The 12,126-nt window shown below is 44.4% G+C and overlaps 1 protein-coding gene across 1 annotated transcript in view; it reads right to left on the reverse strand.

Annotated features, from left to right (window-relative positions):
• The window catches only part of Tbc1d8 (TBC1 domain family, member 8 (with GRAM domain)), a 125,737-nt gene that overhangs the window by 37,403 nt on the left and 76,208 nt on the right, over window positions 1–12,126 (reverse strand). The window contains exons 5-6 of the mRNA XM_013019827.1: window positions 11,469–11,709; window positions 1,359–1,566 (exon numbers count right to left, since the gene is read on the reverse strand). Coding sequence (XP_012875281.1) covers window positions 1,359–1,566; window positions 11,469–11,709 — 449 coding nt within the window. The remainder of the gene's footprint in view (window positions 1–1,358; window positions 1,567–11,468; window positions 11,710–12,126) is intronic.

Consider the following 12,126-nt stretch of genomic DNA (forward strand, 5'->3'; position numbering starts at 1 on the left):
CTAGAGTAGATACTGTAGGGACATGGCCATCTGGTAGATGCCAAGAGTAGGGGTCAGGTCAAGATAGACAGGGCAGTTAGTATTTAATGAGAGAATTTCAAGTTGGGAGGATATAAAAGTCCTAGAAGATAGTAGTAGTAGATACTGAACAATGTGAATTACCAAGTATCACTGAACTGTACACTTAAAAAAAATTACTGAGATGGTAGTTTGTTATGTATATGTTGCCAGAAAAAAATTACGTGAGGCATGTTCCAAATTTCTCCTTCCACTAATAAGAATGTTTGTATAATGAACACATCCACTGCAGAACAATGCATGGAGGTAGGACATTATGAATGGATGAGGTAGAGCGTTATGAATGAAAAGCCTGAGTCCACTTAAGAACAAGGGTCAGGGCCTATAACACAAGACCCAAGACTCCTGCATCTTGAAGGATCAGCCGGGGATACCTGACTTCAAAGGGCTCAGCTGCTCAGAACTTGGAGTAAACTCAGTTTGTTCCCCACTAGTTCCAAAAAGAAAATTACAGAGTTTTATAGGAGAAAAGAACTTGATTCATACTGAAGAAACAATTGTTAGTTTTTCAACTGAAATTAGAGGAGATTATAAAAGCCAAGCCATGTGTCATTTATTTTCAAAAGGTAAAGCTTTTTATAGGTTGCTTTTTTTTTTGCAGGTGGAAGAGGACAATTCATTTCTAAAGGTTGTTGGAAAAGCTTTAATTGCTAAGCATGTATTTTTTAATAACAGCTTTATCAACAATGTGGAGGTTAGAATACTCTGTTTATACCCATCACCTCTAGATAAATTTCAGGTTGCCAAGGCAACAAAAGAAAAAGCCACAGCCAAATGGATAATGGTCCAATTCAGGCTCTGCTTCCCTCTGAATGGCCGCCCTTCTAGATGTCCACCTTCACACAGCAAAGGCATGCCATGTGAACATCCCTTCCGGAGCTCCAGCTCACAGCCAGGATCACTAGTTTCTGTGGACTGGATATAGCTCAAATGTGTCTTCCAAAGGCTCATGTGTTGTATACTTGGTCCCTAATAGGGCAGTATTAAGAGATAGTACAGCCAAGAACAGGTGGGACCAAGTGAAAGTGGTTAGGTCATCGGAAGTATTGCCCTGAGAAGGGATTAATACAGTTCTCATAGGACCCTGGCTAGTCCCCAGGAGATGGGTTGTTACAAAAGAGCCAGACTGGCTCTTCCATGCTTCCTGTCTTTATCCTCTTTTCACACATTCTCCCACCACCGTGATGCCATTCACCAAGAAGAAGGCCACTGGAGAGCTGAGCAGGAACTTGCCACCATACTTCTAAGCCCTCAAAATTGTTGAGCTAAGCAAACCCTACCTCTCGGAGTGGAAGGACAACATTACAGCAGCCATCTTCTCTGCTGGCAAAACAGATGTAGCTGTCAGAGGTGAACATTCGGCCCACTGTGTGGCAGCGACTGAAGGGCGTCCACAAGGAGCAGTCCACAACTGCCTGCAGCTTCTCTTTCCTTGGCAACCTGAAGAACGCCCGGAAGAACTCGTTCTGTGCTCTGGCTTCGAGATCCCTGGTGAAGGCCGAGCAGGAGAGAACAAGAGGCAGGAAGGGTGAATGTATATATAAGATTATTAAAGAAAATACTTTGAAACCTACTGGCACAACCTGACAGCTGAGTGAATGAAAAAGGTTGTATTTCTACAGCTAGTTTGTCTCCCATGCTCCAATTTCCTAACAGAGAGTGTTATCTGCAAAGAGAAATAATTGGAGGACCTTGGGTCAAGGTAAGCAGATTTTCTTGGTTTGAGTAGTACAAGGAATGACCATAGAAATGGCCTAAGAAATCCAAAAGTATCAAAAAGTCAGGTAGTGTCAGGTAATAGTGTTCATGCCTATAATCCCAGCTCCTCAGGAGGTTGTGATCTGAGGACTGCAGTTTGAAACCAGCCTAGTCAAAAAAGCCTATGAGACTCTGGTCTCCAATTAACTACCAAAAGCCGAAAGCGGAGCTAGGGTTCAAAGGTAGAGTGTCCGCCTGGAATACACAGAGCCTGAGGCCCTGAGTTCAAACACCAGTACCAGTACCAAAAAAAAAAAAAAAAAGCTGGATGGTAAGTGCTGGTGAGAATGTGAGTGGAAAATGATCTAGCAAGAATCTGCAAAGTTAAAAATAAACCACATATTCCCAAATTTCACTCCTAGTTATATCTACCCAACAAAACTTAATTCCACTTACAAACTTGCCCATACATTATTTTTTTTTTGTCAGTCATGGGGCTTGAACTCTGGGCTTGGGCACTGTACCTCAGCTTGTCAGCTCAAGACAAGCACTCTACCACTTGAGCCACAGTGCCACTTCTGGCTTTCTTTCTTTTTTTTTTTTCTGCTTATGTGGCGCTGAGGAATCGAACCCAGAGCCTTATGCATGCAAGGCAAGCGCTCTACCACTGAGCCACCTTCCCTGCCCTGACCATACATTTTTATAGCATTATTATTCATAATAACCAAAAAATAGGAGCTACTCAAATGTCTACCAATTGTTTGGATAAGCAAAATGTGGTCCATCCTTGTAATTGAGGAGATATTATACAGGCATAGCAGTAGGAATGCACTCTAAGACTTGAGGAAGCAGAAAGCACTGTGCTTGAGGAAAGTAGAAAGAAAGGTCACACACACTGCTCCATTCCACTGAGAGGAAATATCCACACCAGACAGTGGAGAGAGGCAGCTAACAAGCTAATGATGGCTGAGAAATTGGAGGAAAGGAGAAATAGCCAGTCAATGCTCCTTAACATGGGGCTGATTTTGGAGGTGATAAAATGTAACAATATTGATTGATGTGCTGGATGCACAATTCTATGAATAGTGTAGAAAACTGAGTGGTGAAATGGATGGTATGTAATTAAATAGAAGAAGAAGAAAAAGGAGAAAGAGGAGGAGGAGGCAGAGGAGGAGGAGGAGGTGGTAGTATAGGTGGAGGAGGAGAAGAGGAGCCTGTGGAAGGGGAGCAAGGCAAGGCATTGTGAACTCTCCAGAAGTTAACCTGAAAGAGAGCAAGGCATGGGATGGTCAAGATGACCAAGCTCCCAAGGGCAACCATGTCCAACATATTTAAATGTAAATGAAAGACAGTCTCCTAAGAGAGCAGGAAGATGGCTACCACAGCTGGAAAGCACAAGAGAAGGGGTGAGGAGAGGCTGGCCGCTCAGTCCTAAGCTACAATGGAGAAGGAAGAGTCTGCTCTACTCTACTGTGGCCCAATATGGTAGGTGATCATAAGACACATCAATGTACCACATGGTACATGTGGACCTGAGCCCCCAATTCTCTTGGGTATATATAAGTAGGAATGAGAGTTCTTTTTTGTTTTTGTTTTTTGGGGGGGTTGTTTGTTTTTTGTCAGTCGTGAGGCTTGAACTCTGGGCCTGGGTGCTGTCCCTCAGCTCTTCGGCTCAAGGCAAGCGCTCTACCACTGGGCTGGCTCTGAACTGCAATCTTCAGATCTCAGCCTCCTGAGTAGCTAGGATTACAGGTGTGAGCCACAGCACCTGGTCGAATGAGATTTCTTACCTGCTAGAGGAAAAGATCTTTAATATTTTCACCAAAAAAAAATATAAATGCTTCAAAAGTTATACTTAACCTAAGCATCACACAATGTACACAAATATGAAAAATCACATGGTACCCCATTCACATGTACAATTCCTATGTTTTCAGTATCAATTTGAAAAGCAAATGGCTCATGCCTGTAATCCTAGCTACTCAGAAGACTGAGATATGAACATCATGACATGAAGCCAGTCAGGACAGGAAAGAGACTCTTATCACCAATTAACCACCAAAACTCCAGCACTGGAGCTGTGGCTCAAGTGGTAGAGTGCTAGCCTTCAGTTCAGAAAGCTAAGGGAGGGTGCCCAGGCTAAAATTCAAGTCCCAGTGAGGGCACAAAACAAATTTAAGAAGAGGTGAGTGTGTGGCTCAGCAGTATAATATCAGCATTGCAAGCAGAAAGCTCAGTGCTGGGGTGTATGGTGTGTGTGTGTGTGTGTGTGTGTGTGTGTGTGTGTGTGTATGGTGTGTGTGTGTGTGTGTGTGTGCATAGACATACTTTGGGGCCCATACAATGTTTTACCACTTGAGCCACACCTCCATCCCCAGCTTGTGGGGGTGTAGTCATGGGGACTTAATACAGCCTGGGCACTGCCCCTGAGATTTTTTGTGCAAAGCTAGTGTTCTACCATTTGAGCCACAGCTCCAGCTTTCTGGGTGGTGAACTGGATGTAAGAATGTCACAGACTTTCCTGCCTAGGCTGGCCACGAACCATGATCCTCAGATCCCAGTCTCCTGCATAGCTGGATTACAGATACAAGCCACTTATGTCCCACATACTTAAATATCTGGTGTAGCTGACATGAAGACAGCACCATGATTAGTGAGATCAGCTCCTTATGCAGACCAGAGAAAGAGCATCCTTTAAGTCTGTTTCTACAAAGGTGGCAATTTTAATGCTAAATCCATCAGCTGCCTTTTCTCAACAGCCTCAAAAGCAAAGCTTCCTAGATGCAGCTTGCTCCTCAGACCTTCCAGTACCTGCAACTGTCTCCATTAAAGACACAGAAAGGCCACACAGCCATCATGTCCTAAGATGGCAGCCAGCACAGGTCTGGGAGGATGGACTTGGTTCACAACCTCCCCCTCCTCCCCTAGTGCTAATGTGCACAGGCCAAAGCAATCACTCTAGAAGTACTAGAGCTGAGACTAGCAGAGAAAGTACAGCCTGACCACATGCCACTAGGCAAGCCTGTCACTATGCTGGCATGAACGTAGTTGATCAAAACTTTATGTTTGCTGTTGCAGCTGAAATCAATATGCACAATTCCCACATGGCAACTAAACAGAAAGTTCTAGATTCTATATAAACAGCTTGTAAAAACTCACATTTAATTTCTAAGAACATAGACCAAGAAACCATTTCAGAAGATCACATAAAGACACATCAAATATAGGTGTCCTGCCCTCCTCTCCAGCCAATGGTCCAGAGCACTGTTAGGAAGCTCACATACCACCTGTCACTCCACCCGGTCATCTGGGCCACACATGTGACGGGACTGTATCAGCCAGCTTGATGCTGTTTCTAGGCCAAAGGCTCCCCAGCAAGCTGGGCAGGTGAAGTGTCTGGGTTAGCTCAGTTTCGAGGGTTTCACATCCATGAATGATACAGGACACCCCAGCCACAGCTCCTTCTAAAGCACACAAAGGCTTTCCCTGAGTGGCTCTTAGTTATGTGACCATCCCAGGCCAGTGCCTCATGCTTTGAAACTAGAAAACGCTACTAAGTGCTAGGGGTTCACACCTTAATTCTAGTTACACAGGAGGCTGTGATCTGTGGATCATGGTTCAAAGCCAGGCCAGGCAAAAAAGCATATGAGACTCTGATCCCCAATTAACCACTAAAACACTAGATGTGGAGCTGTGGCTCAAGTGGTAGAACACCAGCAGGGTGGATAGGTGGATGGATGGATAAAGAATTTGGGAAATGCCAAATCTAGCCTTTAAGACAGAAAGGGGTGAGGAAACTCAAAGCTACTGTGTACTCAGAACATCTTGTTCCTCAGATGAATTCTCTGTGACTGCCAGAGTCCTAAGCAAATGACAGAATGACACTCTAGTGTGGTAGCTTGTTCCTAAAGAACATGAAGCCCGCCCAGCCCTAGCACTTGGGGCTCTGCAGGTTCCTTCAGCCCCTCAATTCCCTTGGAAATCCATCCACCCAGATGCCCCAAGAGACCAGAACCTCAACAAGACAGGGCATCTGAGACTTTTCAAAGAAGTTCCTGCCTTCATCCTTTTAGCTGCCCCAGTAGTAATCGAATCCTCCCTGCAGCTCCAGGTCTGGGGGGAGAGGCTGCGAGGAAGATGACAAGAGCTTCCTGCAAGGTAAGGACTGGTGGGCTGCAGAGCCCCAGAGCTGTCAACCTGCTCCAGTGCAGGGCTCAGCTTGGGTCACATGCATGGGAAGGGAGCGCTCATTCACATGCGCACACAGCAAGGACCGCATGAAGGAGTAGATGCAGGCAGGAAGAAGTTAAATGGATCTGAAAAGCCAGAAAGCACTTGTGCCATGGGAGCAGGTTCCACACACAATACCACTTGGCATTTTGTCAGTAGGTGCAGTCAGTCAAGATAGCTTGGGCAGATTTAGTCATGGCCCGCACCTCTCCAATCACCTCTGCTCCCCAAACATGGCTGTCTACCTTCTCTCTCCCTCTTAATTCCTATCTCCTCCCTCTATTAGTTCTGGGCAATCCCTCCCAGCCCTCACTTGCTTGTCTCTAAGCTCTGATGACAAGACATGCTAAGGAGTCCAGAGCACAGGTCTCCTATGCACCTGGTGAGCTGGGCAATGGTGGGCGCCAAGTCCTGCCAGCACTCACTCACTGCATAGATCCCAGGTGTCAAGGCCCTCTCCTTCCATCTCCTACACAGGTCCAAGCCTGGCTCTAGCCAGGATCCAAAGGCCCCCACAAAGGCACAACAGGACCAGAGTGATTAAGCACTGAGGTTCATGCCCTCAAGGGCATTGCTGGAAATCTCTTAGATGGACAAAGTAGGGGGAGGGGGAGGGAAAGATAAAGAGGGGAGGGGAGGGGAAGAGAGACATTCCAGCACTGCTGGCTGGGCCTGAGCTAGGGAGACTGTTTTCCTAAACTTTCAGACCTGGGTTCTCTTGGCAGGGTGCCAAGGGCACTGACTCATTACCTGTTTACACCCACAGGCCATGGTCTCCATGACAAAAGCTGCCTGCAGTGACAACTGCCAGGCAAAGGGCTGGCAACTCTACCTTCCACTTTGGGAGGAAGTCACAGTCCCAGGCAACAATCCATGTCCCCAAGGTGTGTCTGACCACCCAAGAGCTCCTGGACCACCCATCCCAAGGACCCTTTGTGTCATTACCTTATTCTTCTCTCTTCTTTCTAACAATTCCCAGAGTAGACTGTGGGGGCAGGGTGGGGCAGCTGGCAGAACTACACTGAATTTGGGAGCATAAACAAATATAGCCAACACTGATAGTTGTTTTTTACCCCCAAATGATTTTACCAGTAAAAAATTAGCTGCTGGAGAAGTCTGGGCTTCCTCTTCATTCCTCACTTCTAATAAATGTCTACCTAGAAGTATGGCACAATCACACCTTACCTGAAATCCAGGTAAGCCTATGGCTTAGCAGCATACCTAAAGCTATTAGAAGGCTCTTTTGCCTACCTGGGACAATGTGGTGGCAATTCACAGATGAAAAGGATCCAGATCTAGGTGGTACCTGGTCTCATATAACATTTCTTCAGAGATTTGTAATAGTGGCTTTTTCCATTTTGAACAAATATTTGTAAGGTAGTAAATAGAACTTGGATGTCAACTACCACAGAGATGAGAGAAATTCTGTGTGCTTCCCACAATACCAGATTGACTTCCTTTTAAAACAGACACAGATGGATCCAGAGACTGTCAACCCAGCCAGGCAGAGAGTGAGCACCTGACACTAAGCATCACAAAATCAAAGAACAGACTCCAGGGGTCCCTTTCAGAACAGAAATGCTCTGATGATCAGAGGCAATCCAAACCGCGTAAAATTTATTGGACTTACACCAAAGGAGACCAGTTTTCTGCCAAGAAGAAAACTGTAACCTAAACTACTCAGGAGGCTGAGATCTGAACTGCAATTCAAAGCCAGCCCAGGCAGGAAAGCCTGTGAGACTCTAATCTCCAACTAACCACCGAAAAGCCAGAAATGGAGGAATGGAGGTGTAGCTCATGTGGTAGAACACTAGCCTTGAGTAAAAGAGCTAAGGGACAGTGCCCAGGCCCTGAGTTCAAGCCCCAGTACACGCGCACACATGCATGTACATGCGTACACGTGCACACACACACACACATACAAAGACTTTCTCAATTGTCTTACATATACACAAACACACACATACAAGACTTTCTCAGTTGTCCTTCCAAATGGCTTCATACAAAAGCACATGACCTGGCCAGGAGCCTGTATCTCACGCCTATAATCCTAGATACTCAGGAGGCTAAGATCTGAGGGTCACGGTTCAAAGCCAGCCCAGGCAGAAAAGTCCATGAGATGCTCTCTCCAGAAAACCGGAAGTGGAGCTGTGGCTCAAGTGGTAGAGTGCTAGCCTTGGGCTGAAGAGCTGAGGGACAGTGCCCAGGCCCAGAGTTCAAGCCCTACAACTGACCAAAAAAAAAAAAAAGAAAAGAAAGCATATGACCAGGCTGGGAATGTGGCTTAGTGGTAGAGTGCTTGCCTAGTGTGCATGAAGTCCTGAGTTCAATTCCTCAGTACCACATAAATAGGGGCAAAAAAGCCAGAAGTGACACTGTGGCTCAAGTGGTAGAAAGCTAAACTTGTGCAAAAGAAGCTCAGGGACAGTGCCCAGGCCCAGAGTTCAAGCCCCAGGACTGGCAAAAAAAAAAAAAAAGACAGCACATAGTCTGTGCTTTACTCATTCCTTTGGATATCTTCAAGAAAACCCAGTAAAAAGGCAGAGAGAAATGTTAGAAGAGATCCACTTTTAAGAATTAAGTAAATAACTAATGGTTCTTTAAAACATAATTATTATATGATTTTCTACTTCTAGATACTCAAGAGAATTAAAAGCAGAGGCTTGGAAAAATATGTATACCACAATTATCATAATATTATTTGCAACAGCCAGAAAATGGAAATAACCTGTGTGCGTGGATAGAGGAATATCCACTTGTGATGGAATAGCAGCCTTAAAAAAAAGAAGTCTGATACATGCTTTCACCCAGATAAGCCTTAGGACATCAGTCTAAGTGAAATGAGCCATATGCAAAAAGACAATGCTACATGATTCCATTCGCACGGGGGACTTAGCCAACTTCCTAGAGATGGAATAGAAAGGTAGCTGACAAAAGCTGGAGAAAGGCCAAATAGGGAGTCAGTGTTGCTGGTTGCAGTTTCAGTTATGCAATGTAAGAAGCATTCTGGAGAAGGATGGTGGTAGTGATTGCACATCAATGTGAATGCACTTAATGCACTTAAAACTGCACTTAAAGACAATGCACTTAAAAACAGTTAAAGTGGCCAGGTGCCAATGGCTCACGCCTATAATCCTAACTACTCAGGAGGTTGAATCTGAGGATCATGGTTTGAAGCCAGCCCGGGCCGAAAAGTCCCTGTGAAACTCTTATCTCCAATTGACCCAGGGAAGTAGCACTGTGACTTAAGTGGTAGAGCACTAACCTTGAGCACAAAAAGGCTCAGAGACAGCACTCAGGCCCTGAGTTCAAGCCCCATAAGCAACAACAACAAAAATTATGTGATACAAATAATAATAATTGTTACATGCATGTAACTACAACAAAAGATTTCATTTAACAGTAATACCGGTGGGCTTATACCTATCATCCTAACTAATCAGGAGGCTGAGACTTGGAAGATCACAATTTGAAGTCAGTCCTGGTAGAAACATTCAGGAGATTGATTTTCAAAACAACCAGCAAAAAGCCAAACTGGAGACATAGTTCAAGTGATAAAGTGCCAGCAAGCTATTAAAGGCTCTGAGTTCAAGCTTAATGGTTGAAAAATATTCAAATAGTAGTGAAGGATTCTGTTTGTTTTTGTTTTTTTTTGGTCCGGTCGTGGGGCCTGAACTCTGGGCCTGGGCGCTGTCCCTCAGCTCTTCAGCTCAAGGATAGCGCTCTACCACTTGAGCCACAGCGCCACTTCCGGCTTTTTTCTTTTTGCTTATGTGGTGCTGAGGAATCAAACCCAGGACCTCATGCACGCAAGGCAAGCTCTCTACCACTGAGCCACTATCCCAGCCCAGTAGTGAAGGATTCTGTAACTACATCTTAACACATCTATTTATCCAGGCATCACTTTATAGTAACTTGTTTCGCAAAGAATATCTTTTTAACACCATTATATCCATTTAGCACTGATTCAGTCAGAATCCATAAGCTTCAAGATCAACATGACGCCCACACACCATCCACTGTACTTCTGATGAACTTAAAGTGATAGCTAAAGCAATGACTCTACAATTTTCCATGACTAGGATCAATTGGGGGCAAACTGTAAACAATATTGACATACTATTTTTGTCAAATTAGCATCTAAATAAATTCAGCTGTCTCCAAAACTTTTTCTACAAAGTATTTTAATATAACAAAATGCTCAGTGGTAGAATACATGTCTAGCATGCAAAAGGCCCTGGGTTTATAAATACCACTGCAAATATAAATGGATGAATGTTCACCAGCAAAGTATAATCCGTAACAGATTCCTATCATGATGAGGCCATTATTATATGTTCTAGAAAGTTCTCCCCTGCCACCCTCCTTTGGTACCAGTAACAGGGTTTGAACTCAGGGCCCTTGAGCTCTTGCTCAGCTTTTTCCCTCATAACTGGTATTCTACCACTTGAGCCATGCTTACAGTTCCTAGAAGTATCCTTTTTTTTTTGCCAGTTCTGGGGCTTGAACTCAGGGCCTGGGCACTGTCCCTAGGCTTCTTTTTGCTCAACGCTAGCACACTACTGCTTGAGCCATAGCACCACTTCCAGCTTTTTCTGTTTATGTGGTACTGAGGAATTAAACCCAAGGCTTCATGCATGCTAGGCAAGCATTTCACCACTAAGCCACATTCCCAGGCCCTAGAAGTACTTTTTATGAATATCAGTTTTTAAATATCTGAAAAATGGGATCTGGATCCATAAATCAAAGCCTGCTGAATAAAGGAAATAAGTACTAATCACTTCTAATTGTTATCTCTATCATGATTAACAACTTAAAAAATCTGGATGTTTCTTTAAGGGCAATTATAAACTTTAAATATAGCTGGGTGCTTGTGGCTCATCCTTGTAATCCTAACTACTCAGGAGACTGAGATCTGGAGCATCATGGTTAGAAACAGAAAAGTCTGCAAGACTCCATCACCAATGAACCAGCAAAAAGAGGTTAGAGGCATGGCTCAAGCAGTAAGGCACTGTGCCTGAGCAAGTAAGCAGAGAATTCAGGCCTTGAGTCCCAAAACCCTTTTGTGTGGCTCCTAGTGTCCACAAAGTCTGCATCCTTGGTTTCAACCAACCATCAATCAAACCACCAGAAAAATAAAAAAAAACTCTCTACTAAATACAGTCTTTTTTCCTGCTGTTTTTTTTCTGAATAATGCAATATAGCAAACAATATTACACAGCATGTATATTCCATTACATCATAAGTCAGCTGGAAATGGGGAGGATACAGGTCACATCAAACACTATGCCATTTATATAAGAGATCATAGCATTCACAGGGAATAGTGTGTGCAGAGATCCTGGAACACATCCCCTGGGAATACGGAGAGACAGCTCTACACTTAAGGCCATCAAAAAGCACACAGAACTGAGGCCTGAGTCCACTGAACCCTGAGGGTCACTGGGGAACCAAAGCTCTACCTCTTGGTGATCTGGCTAGGCTCCTGCAGGTCAGGATCCAAGTCAAACACCTCATTATCCAGCAGCCTCCGGAGTGTCACATCAGCCAGCTGCTCCATGATCCGAAACACTTCATCCAGGTTCAGAAACATGGAAAAGTCACGCTCCTTGTTCTGTGTGGTGATCCGGATGGTATCCGTCAGGAAGACATTAGACGTTCTTTCCAGCTTCTGGATATCAACCCACGGGATCACAAGTTTAACTGCAAGAGAAAAAAGGTGAGCACATGTTCTACCAGGCTACTGGAGCTGACTGAGCTCGTCATCAAGCAACATCCAAAGCTTTCCTCCAGATAAAACGCAAAAGTCTCTTAAGCCTAGTGAGGGGGAGAGCACAGACCTGACTGTGAATTATGGAATATCAGGTAAGCAATACACAAACTTTCTAAGACTATATTTAACAATCATGCAATGTTTTTCAATCCACATGAATTCTGACGCCAAAATCAGAGTTCCTTGGGCAAGGTAATAGAAAAAAAAATGCCTAAAAGGATTCTTCATGTTCTCTTAAAGAGAAACAGACAGCTGTTAGGCTTTTTTTTTTAATTTTTTTTTTTTTGTCAGTCATGGGGCTTGAACTCTGGGCCTGGGCGCTGTCCCTCAGCTCTTCAGCTCAAGGC

Source organism: Dipodomys ordii, unplaced genomic scaffold, assembly GCF_000151885.1.
Source record: "Dipodomys ordii isolate 6190 unplaced genomic scaffold, Dord_2.0 Scaffold47, whole genome shotgun sequence".
NCBI classification, from domain to species: Eukaryota; Metazoa; Chordata; class Mammalia; order Rodentia; family Heteromyidae; genus Dipodomys; species Dipodomys ordii.